Source organism: Tenebrio molitor, chromosome 7 (assembly GCF_963966145.1).
Source record: "Tenebrio molitor chromosome 7, icTenMoli1.1, whole genome shotgun sequence".
Taxonomy (NCBI): Eukaryota; Metazoa; Arthropoda; class Insecta; order Coleoptera; family Tenebrionidae; genus Tenebrio; species Tenebrio molitor.
This window is the reverse complement of record NC_091052.1, coordinates 7709700-7729778: the sequence shown is the minus strand read 5'-3', so window position 1 is coordinate 7729778 and position 20079 is coordinate 7709700. Positions and strand designations below refer to the sequence as shown.

The following is a 20079-nucleotide window of genomic DNA, read 5'->3' as shown; positions in this document are numbered from 1 at the left end:
TAATTGTAACTGAATAAATTACGTACTGTGTAAAAACTCCTCAAATTCTGAACGACTTTGATTACCTAATTCGGATATGTAATAACTAAAAAAAAAGTTTACTGCAAAGTTTTATTAAGATAAAAGTGCCATTAGATGGTAATTGAATAATTTACTTATATAAAACTACAAAAGCATTATGTTAGACTTGATGAAATTTAATAAATACGATAAGTCGATTAAAGAATAAGAGAATGACGTTGCACGAAAGAGCGGTTCAGTATTCGTCCCCTTCGTCGCCTTCTCCTTCAATAGAGTCCACAGCAACTTCCTCGTAGTCTTTTTCGAGGGCGGCCAAATCCTCGCGCGCCTCCGAGAACTCGCCCTCTTCCATTCCCTCCCCGACGTACCAATGCACGAAAGCGCGTTTGGCGTACATCAGATCGAACTTATGATCAAGCCGAGCCCAAGCTTCAGCAATGGCGGTGGTATTGGACAACATGCAGACAGCGCGTTGCACTTTGGCCAGGTCTCCCCCGGGAACAACCGTCGGGGGTTGGTAATTGATCCCCACCTTGAACCCGGTGGGACACCAATCGACGAACTGTATTGTGCGCTTGGTCTTGATGGTGGCGATGGCGGCGTTCACGTCCTTCGGGACGACATCTCCTCTGAAAAAAACAATTGTGACGTCTAGACACGACTCCGCCGTACCTAATTAAAGCACCTGTAGAGCATGCAGCACGCCATGTACTTTCCGTGGCGAGGGTCGCACTTGACCATCTGATTGGCCGGCTCGAAACAGGCGTTGGTGATTTCGGAGACTGTCAGTTGTTCGTGGTAGGCTTTTTCGGCGGAGATGACGGGGGCGTAGGTGGCCAGAGGGAAATGGATCCTGGGGTAGGGCACCAGGTTGGTCTGGAATTCCGTCAAGTCGACGTTCAAAGCTCCGTCGAAACGCAACGAAGCGGTGATGGACGAAACAATCTGGAATAATGTGTGGTCATCGAGGTGTTGAGGGACCCCAGCTGAGTACCTGTCCGATCAGTCTGTTGAGATTGGTGTAGGTGGGTCTTTCGATGTCCAAGTTTCTGCGACAGATGTCGTAGATGGCTTCGTTGTCTACCATGAAGGCACAGTCAGAGTGTTCCAGAGTGGTGTGAGTTGTTAGAATGGAGTTGTAGGGTTCAACAACCGCGGTGGACACCTGTTTTTTGGTGGGATTGAATTTTAATCAATAGGAAACAGCGTGGTTTGCATTATTAATTAATCGAGACCGAGGGGGTGGGTTTAGCGTACCTGGGGCGCTGGATAGATCGAGAATTCGAGTTTGGACTTTTTGCCGTAATCAACGCTGAGTCTTTCCATGAGAAGACTGGTGAATCCAGATCCGGTGCCGCCCCCGAACGAATGGAACACCAGAAAGCCCTAACAACTCTCGTGAGCCATCGCCAAAAAGCAAACGTTTTCGTTTTACCTGGAGCCCGGTGCATTGGTCTGCGAGCTTACGCAAACGGTCCAAGACGACATCGACGATCTCTTTGCCGATGGTGTAGTGACCGCGAGCGTAATTGTTGGCAGCATCTTCTTTGCCAGTGATGAGCTGTTCCGGATGGAAGAGCTGTCGGTATGTACCGGTCCGTACTTCATCTGTGAAAACGCAATAAAATCGAATGCTTCACAGATTTGTGGCGGCTAATGAGAAAACAACCGTAATCACCGGCCGTAGAAATTCGTCGTTCGAGATATCAAAGACTGAATCACCCATTTTCAATTTATCCAAGACAATGATTTATGAGCGCCATATCAGAAATTCGATAGGTCATGCATCGTAAATTGCAGTTGTATTAATTCCGTGGCCTACATGGACAGCTCACGGCTCCCACGAAATCTTTGCGAAAACGCTACTCGATGCGCGTTCGTCGAAACTTGAGCGGTTGGGTCACGGAACTGGTAATCACTAATCTGTAATTTGGGAGATGAATGAGAGGCAGGAGGCGGTGCTTTGGACCGATCGTGAAAGGAAGAGCTTTTTCTATCAAATTGGTATTTTTGTTAGTGTCGAGTGGAGCTGTAATTATGGATCATTACTCTTTTACACAAATGCGCAGCGTTGCGAGAGTTAATTGACACGAATGTGGCGAACGAGCCGATTTTTTTAAAAAATAGTCGGTAGTGGTGTTTGTTTGTTGCTGTTTTTTACGCTAGTGGAGTTGCCAACGAAACGTGACGGTGATCTGGCTCGAAGGAGGTCAGACTTCGAGTAGCACATTTCCCAAAGTGACAGACTGTTTGATAAATTTTTTTTATTAAACTATACGTATTAATAAAGTAGATTTAATTGTTTTTTTTTTTTTGCTTTATTGAACAATTTTCTGTCAGAAGTAAAAATATGTAGCTAGAAACTTAATGACCAGCAACAGGAAAGAAAGTTACGAGAGAATTAAAGGTCGTAAACTTTCAGTTTTTCGATTGGTTAATGAGAATACCTAATTCCGAGACGAAATTGATGAACATTTGGATTTAATCTCATTGACGACATCCTTGTGATTGCAGATATTTCGTATGATATAAAAATAATAAATATTCCCCTTGTCGATCAGATCGATAACAGCGATAACATTTTGGGAAGTGAAGAAGAAACCTCGTGTAAAGCGTTATTTTAGTTCTTTAAAAGAGGGAGTAAGTAGCACTGTTGGTTCCTTAGAATTAAAGGCACAGTCAACTAAATTAATTTATAATGGCGGGATTGTTACCTTGACATAATGTGTCAAATTAAGCAATGTATGAACAAAGAAATTAAAAACTCCCTTGAAAAACACAATACAAAATGTTCAAAAGAGCACGACAAGGTCATGCAAGAAATATTATAATACCACGGGACTAAAATGCTTTTTCACCCCTCATGTAATCATTGTCCTCGCTGCACTCGTGCAATAAACTTACATTCGGTATGCAAAGACACACTTTAGTTCCTTTTTTACACTTGTAAAAAATGGCTAGTCTAGACACATAATATTGATTAAAAACACAATTACACATTATTTTTATTAGTGATGCGAAAATATCGTTTATGTTGTATTTATTTATATTTTAAATTTATTATATTTATTGTTTTCAACTGTCATAAATTCTCATTTTTCTCCTTTGTAAACTGCCTCTTAATTAGCCTAAAGCAAAATGAGCAGATAACGAACCGTTGCCCTACCAAACACATTCAACGTCACATTTCTGACAGGTCTTGAAAAATTTGTCAAAACTGTCAAAAGCAAATGCGAAACCATTTTTAAAAGATTTGGAAGCTTCAGGGACGTCGTTTCAAACAATAAAATTTTGTATGCAACTCGTTTCTGGGTAAATTGGGCTTTTCTAATTGCCCTCGCTATCGTGTTTTAATCTTGTCCCTCGGGCAATTAGAAAAGCCCAATTTACACAGAAACTCGTTGCATAAATAACTATTTTTGTTCGACACTGTCAGAATTTGAGAATTTTCTCCTATGTGAACGGATTTTGATAAATGTCACAACTTGTCAAAACGAAACGTCAAGCTAATTTTAAAGGTTTTAAGCGATTTGGAGCCTTTAAGGGGCTCGTTTCACTCGCGTTTTAAAATGGCCCACGCGTGCCAAGAAAGGCCCAATTTACACACAAACTCGTCAAATAAACTACTATTATTTATATTGTAAATACATTCATATTCTTTTTTTATTTTTTTTTACAAGAAAAAATCTTGTATCTATTAATTCGAATTTTCTCATTGCAAACTCAAACTCGATAAACATGAACTTCGTAAAATAATCCTGCTTACTTGAGAAAGAAAGGGTAGCTAAAGTTATGTTTAGAGCGTCTCTAGCATGTGTGGAACGCACTTAAATTTTATTTTATTATACGGAGGACTAGGTTATGGATATTACAAAAACTTTTGATCGATCACTATGTATTACGTATTTATACTCTCATACTAGATATCACATCATAATCGACAACGACGAGACTTGCGTGCGTAGCTCAATAATAAAACTACTTTATTCAAAGTGTTAACAAAGAATGTAATTTTTTATTAAAAAAAAAAAATAATGACGTAACCAGTAGCTCAAAGCATTAATATTTAAACATTGTTATGTAGGGTGATCTAATTGCGTTTTTCCTAATGTAGATCGTGCTGATACGTCAAAAATTTTTTTAACTACTTAATTGATCTATCTGTTCGAAGAATAATCCGGTACAATGATGACTAGCTGGTTTACGTCCACTCTATTATTTACAGAAACGGAATAAAATGGTACATGAGTTCTGCGTACCACCGACAACCCAAAAAACGATCACGCGATACCAAAATCTCCATATAATTACGGCACACCAGCCCATTTTGTAGGTGAAACGTTAGAAGCAATCCTGCGGCTGCAGCCTTTTTAATTTTCAATGAAGGTGTGCACCCTCGCCGTAACACAATTACAGGAAACGTGACATAATACCACCGGCCTAATACCACTTCCCTGACCATTACGTGATTCAGCGGGGTTGAACCGCAGACCATAATTAACTGTAGTCAGGTTACGTACCGACCACAGTGGGTTCTAAGTCGACGAAGACTGCACGGGGCACGTGCTTCCCGGCTCCGGTTTCGCTGAAGAAGGTGTTGAAGGAATCGTCGCCGCCACCGATTGTCTTATCGGAGGGCATCTGACCGTCGGGTTGGATGCCGTGTTCGAGGCAGTAGAGCTCCCAGCAGGCGTTGCCGATTTGGACGCCGGCTTGGCCGATGTGGACGGAAATGCATTCCCTCTGGAAATGATAAAGAAGAGTGGTCAAGATAAGGAAATATTTCAAATAGTTAAAGAATGTGACTCGTTCAAACGATAAACTTACAACTGACGAGTTCTGGAGATTGGAGTGTTTGCGCGAGGACTTTTAGGTGTTGACATAGTAAATTAGCGGTTAAAAATGAACAAAGTAAGACAATATTTAGAATGAGCATGGAACTTTCGCTATCAGTAGAGTAATAATAAGATGGCGAATGACTAATAATACAACAAAAGTATCGGGTGTTCATTTAAATATCCGGTCAAAGTTGGCGTTGAAGGGTCGATTGTGAACCCACCACTCGTGTAAAAACACAAACAACGCAAAAACTGAGGAAAGATTTAAACAGCTGATGTGTTCACAATCGACTCTTCAACGCCAGCTTTGACTGGAAATTTAAATGAACACCCGATACCTATATTGTAAACAAACAAGCATTGAGTTACAATTTCTGCTGAAAAAATCGTCCATCCAAAATTCTACAAAAAAGTTATAAGAACGGTAGGAAGTTTTTTAACAGTTAGGGAGACCCGACCAAAAACGGATTCCGTGGTAAATTCGGGAATCCGAGAAATTTCTAGCCAAAAGAAAACAATTTTGTAATGTTTACCTAAAACTTTTTTCTACTTTTTTCCCAATGCACCATACGTGGTTGTTATTAAAAAAAAATTCTACTACCTCAACAGAAAGTAAATAATTTTGTTCTTTCTTGTTTTAAGGACGAAAGTATGGTATTCTCTCTCTAGGAGTAAAAAATTCTTTACGTCCTAAGGAGTAAATATTTACTTTCCTCCCCAGGAAGTAGGTAAAAGTAAAAACGTCAGGTTGACATTTATCGAAAATTTGTGACAATATTTTGACTGATTTGTAATAAAATTTGTCAGTCACAATTTATTATCGAATAAATTTGGTATATTCCATGTCATCTCTTTAAATCACTACCGGAATCCATTCATCAAGAATTCGTAAAAACGAGATAACCAGTGAAGATAAAATAAATTCTTTATAAAACGCCACCTTGGTCACGGCATGTGTGCTTACTCTGATGATACACTTTCCTCATCATACAATCATACAAATAATCATTGCTGCAGCCTTTAAATTCATTCTGATTTGTATTATTTTTAACAATTACACAAGATTTAAAAAATCTAAAGATTAATTTTCTCACTTAAAATTATCGTTTAATTTTACAATTCGTTTAGGTCATCTTGTATTTCATTGTGAGTATTCGGCCTTCAATTATCAATTATTTTGTACATTAAATGCCACAATTTTTTTAAATGAATCCGAACGACTTCAATAGGATTAAATTTGGGATTCTCCTGGATCAATAAGAAATAATAAGTACATATATAAATTTGTTTTTTCGAAGTTATTGTGTCTATTCAAGAATACAGACACAATGTCTTTGTATTCTCTGTTTGGTTCACTTTGATTTGATAACGGTTTTGGATATTTTTTAATAATTATTATCGAACTTACGGTTACGTATTCTTTACTTCTATTTATTATGAGTCAGCAAATATAAAATACACGAATATGAAGAAAGAAGAAGTCTTGTGAAGAACAAAATCCAATTTTAAGTTTTTCCTTTACCCTATCTTCAGAAAATTACTGTTTTCTATCGCTGTCATTTGTCAAATATCTGAAGACAAAGTAAAATGTGTTACACATGCTAGAATTTATCTATATTTGTTTTTTACTAAATTTGAATGACTGGAAAACCTACACAGAATTACTTAAATTATTAAATAATCAATATCAACAACGCTCGTTCTGACTGCCATTAACGTTGTCATTGTATTCAGCGCGTCGATAAACTCGGCGAATGATGAAACCTGGCTTAAATCAAACCACAAATGTTTACTTTAATTTCTAAACATCGTTCAAACTGATTAATAAAAAATCCACATTCAATAATTTAGGGGCGCGGCAAAATTTGTATTTAATTAATTCGATTCGTTCTGAAATATGAAAGAGAAATTAAATGATTGGATCTCAACTCATTCTACAGAAAACTTTTATGTGATTATTCATTTACCACCCACATGAGTTCAATACCTTTCGCTGTAAGTCTTCAGAAAGTGTCTGGACGTGAACTCTGTACTCATTAAATCAAAAATAGGAAATTAATTCGCAACGCACAAGGGCATAAAATGAAAATGTGGTATGTAAATGAACTGATAAGGCAGTACCATTAACACAGTTAAATAGTAAATTAATCAAACTACTTCTAGTTCCATAAACTACCTGTTATGAGGAGGATGACAATCAATAGAGGGGGTTGACCCTTTTTAAAGTTCGTGTCGTGATGAAGATTCTGGTAAAGGGCGTTGCTCCCTTCTGTTTGTGTTTAAGACGTTCTGTTATACATCCGACATTGATTGATCTATCAAGATCACCAAGAGACTGGTACAAAAATGTAAAACTATAAGAAATAGGCCGGTACGAGCGAGGACGCATTTACATGTCTAGTCGCAACTGATTGGTAATAACGGAAAGAATTATTGAAGGAACCGAAAATTCACTGATTTCCTAAAGGACTCATTATAGAACTAAATAGCTGTCTTTATACCTCCAACAATGAAACATTTTCTGCACGTAATGGGGTTTCGTTTTTATCCAATCTCAACTTTTTCCATTCCATATCGCGTTATCGCAAATTCCTTTCAAGTCCCGTAATTCGAATTATCACTTGAATTCTGATTTGACGAACCTACACATGCAAGAAAAATTGCTTTTATCGGCCAATCGATTAGACAGCGGCCATTTGGGTGGAGTAATCATTTTTCCATAAAACGAATTGATTGGTACAAGAATTGATTTCGCTAGGGGAAATTGAGACAGATGGTGACGCGGGAATCCCCCACGAAGCGATCAACCGTCCGGCTCAATCAAACAAGAAGTTGGCAGAATACACAAAAGCAAAAGTGCAAACAAGGAGATCGCGTGTTGCACACGAATTTTTCTTCGCAGACCCTCCTGCGTACCCCAACCTCCCTTACCTGTCACATGATCGATAACTAGCAATGTGTGCATCAGAAAAACCCTTTGAAATTTTAAACGCGATGCAGTTCATTCCAGACTTATCCTCAGACATTTTGATAAAAATAGACGCCGACTTGATGGTCGTTTCTCGGTATCTCTTTACTTTTTAATTGTAGTGGCGACAGGAAGTGTGTCACTCTAAAGCCACGCAGAAATTGCTGGACTATTTCAACTAGCAATTAGTGTCTCAGTGGTTTTTTGGATTTTTGCATGGTTCGCCAAGCTTTAACAAGCATTGATATCGATGTAAATATGTCAACAGTAATTATTTACTAGTCGCCACTTATTGGCTCTTTCAACAATAATTATGACCCTGAACTGAGACTAACTGTACACTTTGTAACAAAAAGTGCGTGCCATGGTATAATGAGACACAATGACGTTTTGGTTGTTTTGTCAGGAGAATAACAGCCGTTTATTATTTAAATAATACTGTTGATAATTGCCCCTGTACGAGAAGTTGAAATTTATCTTTTTTGTCATAATCAGACTACTTCATGTAAATTGCAAAATCATCGACATATTATTACCACATTAAGTATGTCGAATCGCTACCAATAAAATCTACTTTCTATGTTATCAGTTATCACCAATTTCGATCAATTTTGACTGTAATTTTATTTCATTTATTTTTTTATCTCATTTACTTAAGCCATTATCTCTAGTATTAAATCATACACAAACATGTTATGTAACAAATGATAAAGTTAAAATTTACAAATAAACTTTAATACTGCTGTCATATATAGTGACTGATGTTTAATCTACTTAGCCACAGCTTAGTGAAAATTTTTCTTTTTATACTTTGACCTTTTCTCAACAATTTTATTATTCTAATTCGGATCATTAAATATATAAATAATAAATATGTGTAGTAGGTATTAGAAGGATGAACGCTGTTTTGTTGATTCGGGGTGTCCCCCAAAAATCGAAAACTAATTAGTTTATTTTGTTGCCACCCTGCAAGCCGTCATGTAACCGCATCTTGTGCAATTACGTAATTTAATTCATTATTTAATGAAAGGGTGAGGCACACTTATCCCACTTGCGTGGGTTGTTTTAGGACATCCATGAATTAATTAAATAATTTTTATGTCGTCCTTGTACCTAACTAGGGCCCAATTTAGTGAATTATAAAATACTTAAAAATTTGTTCTCAATTCGCCTCACCCAAAATTAAGAAGTTAAGGGGTGTGTCGATGATTAGTTCTACTCCTTAGTCACTGTAAAGACAAATTCACGGACGTATGAACAGAAATAAAAGGGTCCTAATTTACAAGAGTGAGTCACAGATTATCGGCAAGTCAACCGTGCAAAGCTACGTTTCCTCAAATTTGCACAGGACGAGAACAAAGATATTGAGGCTTTGCTAATTCATTAAATGCAAAAAATGACGTGTTCGCAGACGTGATTATAGCTTGTCAAGACTTAATGATACATTGGGATTTTTTTAATTTGTGCTGAGGAAACAGCAATCGTTGCCTTTTTTCCAAAAATGCTGTAACTAAATTTACTTTTAGGTAGGAGCGCAACTGTGTAAACAGTTAAATTACAAACGTCTGATTTGGGGTTGATAGAGATGCGAGTGAGCCACGCAAAGGAAATTATTAATATCCGTTTTTACCTGAATCTTTTGGGGTGAAGAAAGCCGCAATAAGTAAATAATTAGGGCGAAGAAAACAAACCACAAAACTTATCTATATTTATAGAATAGGTTCGTTCACCGTCTGAGTGCATCTCAGAAACAGTGTGAAGGTCCTACTCATTATAATTGTGCACTGTGACAAAGTTGTAATTTTAAATTTAAATGTACCGATTGTCAAGAGAAAAAAGAGCGAAATTTTTCGTAAAAATATTTGTTCGGGTGAGATAGAAAATTGTGCGTTTTTTTTTAAATGTACATATGTAAAAATGAACTTACCATTGTAGGTTTGGTGTTTTAAAACGTACGAAACTCGTAAATAAAAGACAGAGAGTCACCCGATGTCCGCGATGCGACACCCGTTGATCAAAGTAATTTCTCCCAAGTAATCCACGAGCTTTATAAAATAGCGCCGACCAACAAACGCGCATGAGCGCGAAGAAATGAAATTGCTAATTAAACTATTTAGTGGGTTCAAATATAAATTGATGCTATATTAAATTATAAGATTGGTCGTTGCAATTGCAAATAAAGTGAATTCATTTTACGGGATGATGGTTTCCACTCTGGAACCATTATTCTATTCCATTCTAATCATTTTTTCCTTTTTAGTAGATGGCAACTGTCGTTTGTGTTTAACTCTATAAATAGCATAAGCAGTAATTTTCAATGTTTTTCGTGTATGTAAAGTCGCAAGGGTCTGTCCAAGATTCTACCAAATCTACAAAAGTGCAACTAAACAAGATACCTATCTGTCAGTTTTTAATTAATCAATCAATGGTATTTAATCGGTGCTATTCACCCGAGTCTTACTGTACGCCTCCGCCACATCTTCACTTTGTTTTGTTTATGAATTTTTATCCAAACGCACGTGAGCGTATATGGTGTTTCATGGCGATATGAGTAATGAGCGCTAAATATGGCCGGAACATTACTGTGTTATTATTTAACGACAGAAAAAATTGCACAGAGTACCGCGAATTTATCGCAGAACTGGAGAAACGTGTCTGACATGAATCTGCTAACGGTTCCCATTACTTTTTTGTTTGTACAATGAGATCGAAGTAAGAGCTTAGGAGTACCTATAATAACCACAACACAAAAAGTAGTGAGGAAAGAAACTAATAATATTCATGGTGAAAAAAAAAGGATGAACTCGCATATTTTGAAAGGAATTCAATCTGGCAGCTAACAAACAAAAAGTCCATCGAAATTATTCGATTAAAATAATCATTATCCGTATTGGTTTAATTGAAATCGTAAAGTTGTTAATTGCGCCGAAGCCTACATAATATTTGTAACTACCACAATTGTAAACAATGTAAATTCCTGTGCGAGCAGCTTTCATTAAAAATTAAGCCGTGTAATTAATGCAACGTGCTTTTCTATATTCGTCAAATGTCAATAATTATGAAATTTATTTAAATTACATGCTGAGCCTTTCGCTCGTATCGGGAATAATTCCGTTTCTACTTGGAAACTTTGACCTCAAAAAAAATCTTTAACGTGTAATGTTTATTTATAAAAATAAATTTACAATATATCAACTAATGTAGTTAATTTGTAAACAAATATTGTTGTAAACATCAGATTCTATAAAATAAATAAACAACGAGCTGAGCAGATTGCTACCTACATGTCTACAATAAATAAATCAACCTCTGTGGCATAGCGACTAAGGCAAATTTTGAATATTGCGCCGAAAATCACGTGGTGTGGCGGGAACTTTAAGTTTTAAGATTCTGTAGAGGACTCAGTCTTTATGGCTGGGCTTCCACCGCACTGTATAAGGTCTATAGTCTTGTAAATTTTCCTTCGTTACCGAGTCTTTAATCCACTCCACTATCACATGTCTAGCACTGTTAACACACTGTATGCTAGGTTCTGCTACTGTATCTTTCAAATGCAAAACGTGAGACGCTTCTGCACGTTCCTCAGATTTCAAAACTGTCCCTCCGTACGCGATAAAATACCGCACCCATTCTGCATACTTCTCTGTGACTCCTTCTTCCAAAAACAATTTAATATTTTCGAAATAATTCGGAACGGATTTGCGTCTTTTGCCGACTTCACAAACTTCAGTCTTGCACGAGTCTTTGATTATTCCGGGCTCAGCCTTTGCGATCTCTTTAATGTCTTCGTTTTTGATTCGCTTGGCTTGCGGTTTGGAGTCGACGTTTGACGCTTTCCGTTTGGGACTTCGCCTGAGTGTCTTTGGGGTCTCGTGGACTTCGTCTTGAAGGTTTTCTTGTTTCGGCGGTCTCACCCAACACGTGTTTATCACCGTTCTGATGTCGCGACAAGACTGGAAGATCAAATATGCGTCCGGGTGCACCCCTTCTAACACATGTTTGGCACCAGCGTTCATACGTAAGTCGTGTTTGATCAGTCGGACCACGACCTTTAAATCGTTCGAGGTACACTTTTTGATGAACGACTTAAAATGGTTAAGTTGCTCCTCTTCTTTTGATATAGTCGTGAGGGTATCCAGAAAGTCGTCCACTTCGTGAATTGTTAAAGTACTTTTCTTGGCAGGTTTGAACTCTTTGTTCTGTTCGAAAAAATACTGAATCGTTTGACCCACGTCACCCTGATCTAGATGCTCCATGACTGTTTCTTCATTTAGGCGAAAAATTTTACTGAATATTTTAACAAGCTGCTTAGTTTGTAAATGGAAAACCCTTTTTATTATGGCTGGGAGCAGTAATTTGCACCACAATACAATATCACCTCTAAAACCTGTACCGTCACTACCTTTAGAAAAAATATTACGAAATACACACATTTTCTCATTTGAACTAGCTGCATTTGACACGCGCGCGACAATTGTCCTGAATTCACGAAAACAATTATCTTTATGGCTGGCGTCTCTAACTGTACTCTCCAAAGACACATTCAGAGACTCCTCATTTGTAGAATTATAATTTACTTGTACCTTTCCTTTATTAGGTGACCTTTTAGGTTTTTTGCAAGTCTTATGTAACTTTGCCTCGAATGCTTTATTACACTCTTTTATTTTTTTTAATATATCAAGTCTATCCTCATTATTTAGTAATTCCCAACCCTCTACATCGTGTGGTGCTTCTATTCGCTTTGTAGTTTGTCTTTGTTTTGAAAACACTTCGAATATACAATTGACATGATGCCATGTTTTCACTTTACCTGAACCTATAGGATTTGGGATCAATTTAGCGATACGTAAATCACCCTGTACACATTTCTGTTTGCATTTTTTACAAAGGGCCCGACCCTGTTTAGCAATTTCGACCGAAAAAGGTTTTTCATGAACGGAGTTGTCATCGTCAGACATCTGTAATTGAGGTTATGTTAACATCTGCAAATAAGAATTAAATCGTAAATTGTTGTCACCTTTTCAGTCAGGGCTTAATCATTGTTGCATCAAATATTGATTACATTTTGTTGTTTTTGCATAATAACGCACACATGTGTTGCAAAAATGTTTGAAAAAGTACGATTACAGCGTTTTATTGCTTGTTTTCATTCATTACGTAAGATGGCGGTGTACGCAACAATTTTTTTTTCAAAATTCTAACATTTTATATCGAATATTTAATAAAAACAACAAATAGAGGTGAATTAAGCATCGACAATTGCGTTATAACGTAAATCAAACCCCTCATAATCCAATTAAAATGTTTAAATGTCGATGTCGAATTGTCCAATTGTCGACAGTTCCTTCAGCTCACAGCTGATTAATCACATGACTTTGGTCAACAAATATTTGAATTTTACTTTTATGGTAACGTTAATTTTAATCTAATTTATTGTATTTAATTTTATATGTCGTCCACATCTAAACATTCCACTAATTCTAAATATTAAAGGTATACAATAATTTACATCTGTGTTTGTATTTGCGTTGTTACCTAACCTAAATTTCAGATGTCAGATCACGACGAAATAGAAGAAAAACCATTTTTAATCGAAGTTGCAAAACAAGGGCGTGCTGTTTGCAAAAAATGCAAACAAAAATGTGCCCAGGGAGAGTTGCGCATTGCGAAATTAGTAGCAAATCCTTTTGGTGAAGGCAAAATGAAGAACTGGCATCATGTAAGTTGCATTTTTGAGGTTTTCCTTAAGCAGAGGCCAACAACAAAGAGAATTGAAGATCCTGAGAATGATATTGATGGGTGGAATTCCTTAGATACTGATAATAAAAATGATGTAGTGAAGAGAATAGGTGAATGCGACAAAGCTTTTGAAAGCAAGTATGGGGTAAAGGCAAGTCCTAAAAAGCCTAAAGCTAAAGCAAAAGACACAGAATCTAATACCAAAAAGGACACTCCAAGTACAAGCTCAGAGTCTGTTGCGCCCCAATATGATCCAGGACATAAAGACAATCAGTTTAGAGAATTCAGAAAACTTGTTGCTGATATCACAAACATAAGCAGCTACTTAGAGAAAACAAGTCTTGTAACTAAAATGTTTACAAAGGGAAGCGACGGTACCGGCTTTAAGGGCGATGTAGTACTTTGGTGCCGCCTTTTGCTTCCAGGCGTTGTCAAACGCATTTACAACTTGCAAAGCAAACAACTGATAAAACTGTTCAGCAAAATATTTCGCACCGATCAGGACGCCATGTTGGAACACCTAGAACAGGGCGACGTCAGTGAAACAATTCAGGATTTTTTCGAGAAGAGTAAATCTTTTAAACCCGTCAAAAAGAGTACATTGTCTTTACAAGAAGTTGACGATTTTCTCGACGAGCTCTCAAATTTAACCAAAGAAGAGGAGCAAATGGCGCATCTTACGTCATTTACCAGTAAATGTACCGGAAATGATCTAAAAATACTTATACGGCTAATTAAACATGATTTGCGAATGAACGCTGGCGCAAAACACATACTGGATGGCGTCCATCCTGATGCTTACCAAGCTTTCCAGTCTTCCAGAAACATTAAAGCCGTAATCACGCGTTGTTTAGGAGGGAAGGGGAAGAGTTCCAAGGCTACAATCGAGCTGATGACGCCGGTACTACCAATGCTTGCGGAAGCTTGCAAGTCGGTGGAACAAGCGATGAAGAAGTGTCCAAATGGAATGTACTCGGAAATTAAGTACGACGGGGAGAGGGTCCAAGTTCACAAGGAAGGATCCGAATTTAAATACTTTTCTAGAAGTTTGAAGCCGGTACTGCCACATAAAGTGGCGCATTTTAAACAATTCATCCCTCAAGCTTTTCCTCACGGTAAAGACTTGATCCTAGACAGCGAGATTTTAATGATCGATACACAGACAGGGAAACCTCTCCCTTTTGGTACTTTGGGAGTACACAAGAAATCGGAGTTCAAAGACGCGTCTGTTTGTCTCTTCGTTTTCGATTGTATTTATTACAACGGCGAAATTCTGACTGATAAACCTATAAAACACAGAAAGCAAATCTTGCGAGAGAATATGACGGAAATTCCGAATCACGTTGTTTTTTCGGAAATGGAAGAAATTCACGATCCGAAGGATCTAGCTAGTATGATCGCCAAAGTCTTAAAACTGGGGCTTGAAGGTTTGGTGCTCAAGGACGTCATGAGCATCTATGAGCCTGGCAAGAGACATTGGTTGAAAGTCAAGAAAGACTATCTTTTCGATGGTGCGATGGCTGACAGTGCCGACCTGATAGTACTAGGTGCTTGGTACGGCACTGGCAAGAAGGGAGGAGTCATGTCGATTTTTCTAATGGGTTGTTACGACGAAGACAGCGATAAGTTTTGTACAGTGACTAAAGCGTCTACGGGACACGACGACAAGACTTTAGAACGATTGCAAAGCGAACTCGACATGGTAAAGATAAGCTCGGATGCGTCGAAAGTACCAAACTGGTTGCGCTGTACGAAGACCATGGTTCCGGATTTCGTAGCCAGGGACCCGAAAAGCCAACCAGTTTGGGAAGTAACCGGGGCCGAGTTCACCCAACACGACGTCCACACCGCCGACGGGATTTCCATCAGGTTTCCGCGCGTCACCAAAATCAGGGATGATAAAAGCTGGGATTCGGCTACCTCGCTGAAAGAGTTGAAGGTGTTGTACGCGAAATCTAAAGAGAACACCGACGTGAGTTTGCTCTTCAAAGGGATGAAAGACGAGGAATCGGATGAGAGTGGCAGTTCGCCTAAGAAGAAAAAAGCCGATGAGTGGTCCAAAGGTGAGAAGAAGAAACAGAACACTTTGGAAGGTTTCGTCAAGGTAGAAGGAAAGGGTTGCAAAAGGCGATCCGAGGATGACGCATCATCTAGTACGAAGAAAGCAAAGAAGGAGTCGACGTGCCAAAAAGTGGAAATCAAGAATCCGTTACCGAGTTATTTCGAAAATGTGAAAGTGTTGTTGGAAGAGGGTGTCAGGGATAAGGCAGCGGAAGTGATCAGGTATTTCATCGCCTACGGGGGTGTGGTGTCAAAAAGAGGGGACAAGACGGGGGTGACTCATATGGTGCATTTAAAAAAACTTATCAGTGATGACGAGACTACGGGGGAAAAGGATCTCAAACATGTGACTGTTGACTGGATTAAAGACTGTGTTGTCCACGAGAGCGTTCGTGATTACAGACCGTACACTGTGTGTTGGAAACCCAGTTAATTTCTTAATAAAGTTTATGTCAAACTTAGATCTATTTAATTACCGATACCTACAGCAATTCAAATTTTTGCTGAACACTATTATGTATTACATTTTTTTACTTCATTTTAGAGGTACCTAACCAAATATTAATCACAAAATGTTAGTTATGCGATGCATTTTTTTTTTGTCAATGAGTCAAGCTCTGAACAAAAAATAGTCGTAGTATAAAGAATCTCCAGTGTTTTTGATATAGGAGTGCATGATAAAAAGGGTTTAATAAAGCGTTAAGGTAAATTTGAAGATAAGTTAACATAGCGTGTTTATAACTGTGGAAATATGACACGTATAAGCAGTTTTAGCTCGTTTACGAGAGCTATAACTAAATGCCTAAGTTAAATGTTTGTAGAAGGAAATATGAATATTTGTTGAAATAAAATGGAGCAGTTTTATGTTCGCCTGAGTTGTACTGTAGAAGGCGAAATCAATAAACAACGTCCTATTCAGATTAAATTTCATAAGTTTGTCAACTAAATAGAGTTTTTATTTTCTTATTAGAACTCGAGTATTATGTTATTTAAATGATCTGGTCTTAGATAAATAAGGTAAGAAAGGACGCAAACTTTTGCTATTTGCTTCTAGTCAAAGAAACCTGCTTTGATCGCCGATAAATTTATTTCTGTCTTGTGCCGTCACTTTATCCGAAAGTAAGATAAAGCATTACAATTATTGTTCTTAAATAAATTTTAATTCGTTCATAACAACCGAAATATTTGAATATAAATTAATGTGATTACGCTAAAAATTTGTTAAAGCTAAAACAAAGATCTAAGTGTTGGTTGCGTCTTTAAAGGCGAGATGCCAACAGTTTTTTTGTCTTCTGTCGAATTTATACATCAACATCAACAATGGTTCACTCGCCTTTGAAGAACAAAGTGCAGAGTGAATGACAATGTGATAAAAGTTATAATTTCATGTTGTTACAGAGTATAAAGAATATCCTTCGACCTCTATTTTAGAATTTAACACGCCTACTACATTAAATTAACTTGTTTATTAAAATTTAACATAAAATAACATTTTTAATTTACAATGCGAAAATTTCCGATAATAATGCGGAATCTGGAAAAGTGCCCCGAATGCTTGCAGCGTTTCCACGTTGAATGGCAAGGGAAATCCTCTCAAAAAGGAATTTCTTAGATTTTGAATCCCCTGATTCCGCGATAAGTCGGTCTCCGATGACATTAATGAAATCTATTGTTTCTTTGCACCAAGGGCCTAAGGTTTCAAAGGCTAAACCTTTAAATATGTAGTTTGACGAAATAATTGAACGATATTTGTTATGTTTGCGTTTGCAAGCCATTTCAGCGGCAAAACCTGAGACTTCAGATGTTTTCAATACGTAACTGTCTGCAAGTGTATCTACGACAGTAACGTCCCAAACCAAAGGTTGACCTTTATTCCACGGTACTAAAGTCATCCCATCAGGGCGTTTTCCGTCATCACGAGATAGTCCGTTTGGTTCTAAAGTTGAATTAACATGAATAGAAGTCAAAGACCGGTTGATAATAGAATTAATTAACTTCGTTTCAGTTCGGATTCTGGACAAAAAAAATATCGAAAAATGTTGTCCTTTGTGTTTTTGTTTTTCATCTAAAAAATTTCTTTAACAGCCGTTATTGAGTGTCATATGGCTCTAAACCTTGCACCGTTGGATTCCACTCTTCAAGGTGTCTCTTTTGCGCTAAAGAAATTATACCCCACTCTTTCCGTTTTAGAGAAAATTGCAAATAAACAAGATTAAACTTATTCTTTCTCGCATGACTTTTTAAAGCGGCTCTAGATCGATTACTCTTTCTTCAATTGAATCCTTCCGTCGGCAGACCGCTTTTAGTGTGGAATGATTCACAATGGACGTGACTGAATTTTTGGTTTGGGTTTGCATCGTTAAATTTGACTCTTCAAGACGCTTCTTTCAGCGAAAAAATTATACCTCACTTTTAATTTTCTAGATAATGCCTTGTGGAGTCGGACAAAACTAACTAAAAACTACACCTCGACCGCAGAGCGGAAAAACTGTATTCTAAAAACACAATGTTTTGCGTTGATTTTACAAAAAGTATTATTTCACGGTCAAGTCATACCGAAATGAAAATTATATTCCGATCAAATAATAGGTACTATTGCGGGCAAAAAAAGTGGGACATCAACGTCATTGTCTTGACTTTTTATGTGAAATAACCCTTACCTGATTCTAACCCTATTTTGAATTGATTGACGTTGTCATTAAGTATTGTAGGTTGTAGGGAATGATTGTAAGTAAGCACGTAGTGAATATTTATTTAATGCAAAGTTCCAATCAAAATCTACCTTTATCAAAAGAAGAGGGCATTTGGAAGAGGAAAATAGGAGTATAAAATAAATTTTTAAACTGTCAGCTGGAATAGTGTCAAAAAAAATGACAATAAAGCTTGCACTACATCGAATTTTTCAAAACTGACAGAAATTTGATGTCCCACTTTTTTTGCCCGCAATAGTACTATTCCGGACAGGGAATCTTGGCCACGACTGACATCAGCTGACATTTAACTGACAAATATGTGTGAACTGGCCTTTATTGAATGTAACCCTACTTTTGGCTCGATATCGATAATGCCATTTCTCTGGTTTTTTGATGTCACAAGAAAAACTTCAAAGTGATTTTTAATAATTGTCATTTATTAATGACACTAATGCTTGGTTTACATCATTTTTTTTAGAAATGTCTAAAAAATGTTGGCCAAGATTCCGTGTCCGGAATAGTAAGTAGGTACTATGGCGGACAAAAAATTTTGAACGATCAAATTTTGGCATATCAAAAAATGTCAATGTAAGCTGCCCTTTACTGTTATTATGACGTTTATAAATTAAATCGAAAAATTGACGGTTTGAAGTAAACGTCTCTCAAGTTTATAATAATAATTTAGTGATACAATGCCAGCCGTATCTGAATTTACTAAAGCCAAAATTGTAACCCTTCACCAGAGGGGTATGTCGTATGGGCAAATTTCGACGAATTTAGGGTTATCGAAGGGCACTATCCATGCCATTATGCGGAAGTGGGAACACACTGGGACGGTGGTTCGGCGTCCAGATTCTGGAAGAAGGCGGGTGTCTTCCGTGGAACAGAACGAGGCACCCCCGAACTATCACCGAAATCTGTGCCTGTCCATGAGGAATAGATTGCTCTTGGTTGTACAACAAAATGGAGCAATGATCAAATATTGACTTCTTCAGTTTTAGTTGTAAAGTTTTTTTTTATTTTAAACTTTTAATTTTAAGTTTAATAAATAAATGTTATAATTTGTTAGTATTGTGGATTGATTTGTATGTACTTTGAATTTTTTGATATTTGCGTACCAAAATACAACCTGTTGGGTCGTCCTGTCTTGACGTAAATATAACTAAATTTGGTTTCATCTATGATGAAGACATTCCTGATTTTTTGTTGATTCTAAACCACTAAGAAATAGATAGGTAGAGCTCGTGCCAACTCTCATGATCGATGACGCAGAAACCAAAATGCGTACCGAAGCGTCTGTACTATTCGAACTAAAAACATCGGTACCATTTTGTCACGCTTAACAGATTTGTGAGCTAATTTATGTTGATATTTATTTGGCGAGAAGCCGACAAGTCCTTAGATAATGTCGGACATTCTAATCCAAATCCTTGAACAGTGTAAAATGCAAATTTGCCACCACCCTGAAAATTTGAACTAAACGACCGACGTTTTTACGTTTCACTTATCAAAATTGGGCTCCGCCTTCGCGCAGCTTTTGTCAAGGTCATCGATCATGACAGTTGGCACAAGCTCTACGTACCTATCTACATTCTACACCACTCGATAACCTAGGGGCTGCAGCGACTTTAGCAATTTCGACGGCAAAGACGAAACGATTAAGATTCATCCACGTTCACCATTCGTGAGCCGACATAGGCACACCAAAATTTTTGTGTTAATCTATGATTGATTAATCTGTCACTGGTGACATGACAAG

At 37.4% G+C, this 20079-nt stretch overlaps 3 protein-coding genes across 3 annotated transcripts; 1 reads left to right on the top strand and 2 right to left on the bottom strand.

Annotated features, from left to right (window-relative positions):
* Window positions 1–97: 97 nt before the first annotated feature.
* Window positions 98–9898, bottom strand: LOC138134398 (tubulin alpha-1A chain). The gene is made up of 7 exons (XM_069052648.1): window positions 9755–9898; window positions 4542–4764; window positions 1457–1629; window positions 1279–1407; window positions 1016–1186; window positions 707–966; window positions 98–650 (listed from the first exon to the last, which is right to left on the bottom strand). Exons 1-7 carry the CDS (start codon window positions 9755–9757, stop codon window positions 257–259), a joined length of 1353 nt encoding a protein of 450 aa, XP_068908749.1. The 5' UTR covers window positions 9758–9898; the 3' UTR covers window positions 98–256.
* A 1077-nt stretch (window positions 9899–10975) lies between these two features.
* Window positions 10976–13037, bottom strand: LOC138134393 (DNA ligase 3-like). Its single transcript, XM_069052638.1, has 2 exons — window positions 12845–13037; window positions 10976–12785 (listed from the first exon to the last, which is right to left on the bottom strand). The coding sequence occupies exon 2, from the start codon at window positions 12783–12785 to the stop codon at window positions 11229–11231; it is 1557 nt and encodes a 518-aa protein (XP_068908739.1). The 5' UTR covers window positions 12845–13037; the 3' UTR covers window positions 10976–11228.
* A 122-nt stretch (window positions 13038–13159) lies between these two features.
* Window positions 13160–16088, top strand: DNAlig3 (DNA ligase 3). Its single transcript, XM_069052637.1, has 2 exons — window positions 13160–13320; window positions 13379–16088. Exon 2 carries the CDS (start codon window positions 13379–13381, stop codon window positions 16058–16060), a length of 2682 nt encoding a protein of 893 aa, XP_068908738.1. The 5' UTR covers window positions 13160–13320; the 3' UTR covers window positions 16061–16088.
* Window positions 16089–20079: the final 3991 nt, after the last annotated feature.

Bases quoted from the DNA above. Each gene is read 5' to 3' on its own strand.
- LOC138134398 (XM_069052648.1), bottom strand. The intron at 1,187-1,278 runs GTACGCTAAACC...ACCAAAAAACAG, and splicing joins CGATCTATCCAGCGCCCCAG to GTGTCCACCGCGGTTGTTGA. The intron at 967-1,015 runs GTACTCAGCTGG...ACATTATTCCAG, and splicing joins TCAACAGACTGATCGGACAG to ATTGTTTCGTCCATCACCGC.
- LOC138134393 (XM_069052638.1), bottom strand. From the start codon at position 12,785: ATGTCTGACGATGACAACTCCGTTCATGAAAAACCTTTTTCGGTCGAA.
- DNAlig3 (XM_069052637.1), top strand. From the start codon at position 13,379: ATGTCAGATCACGACGAAATAGAAGAAAAACCATTTTTAATCGAAGTT.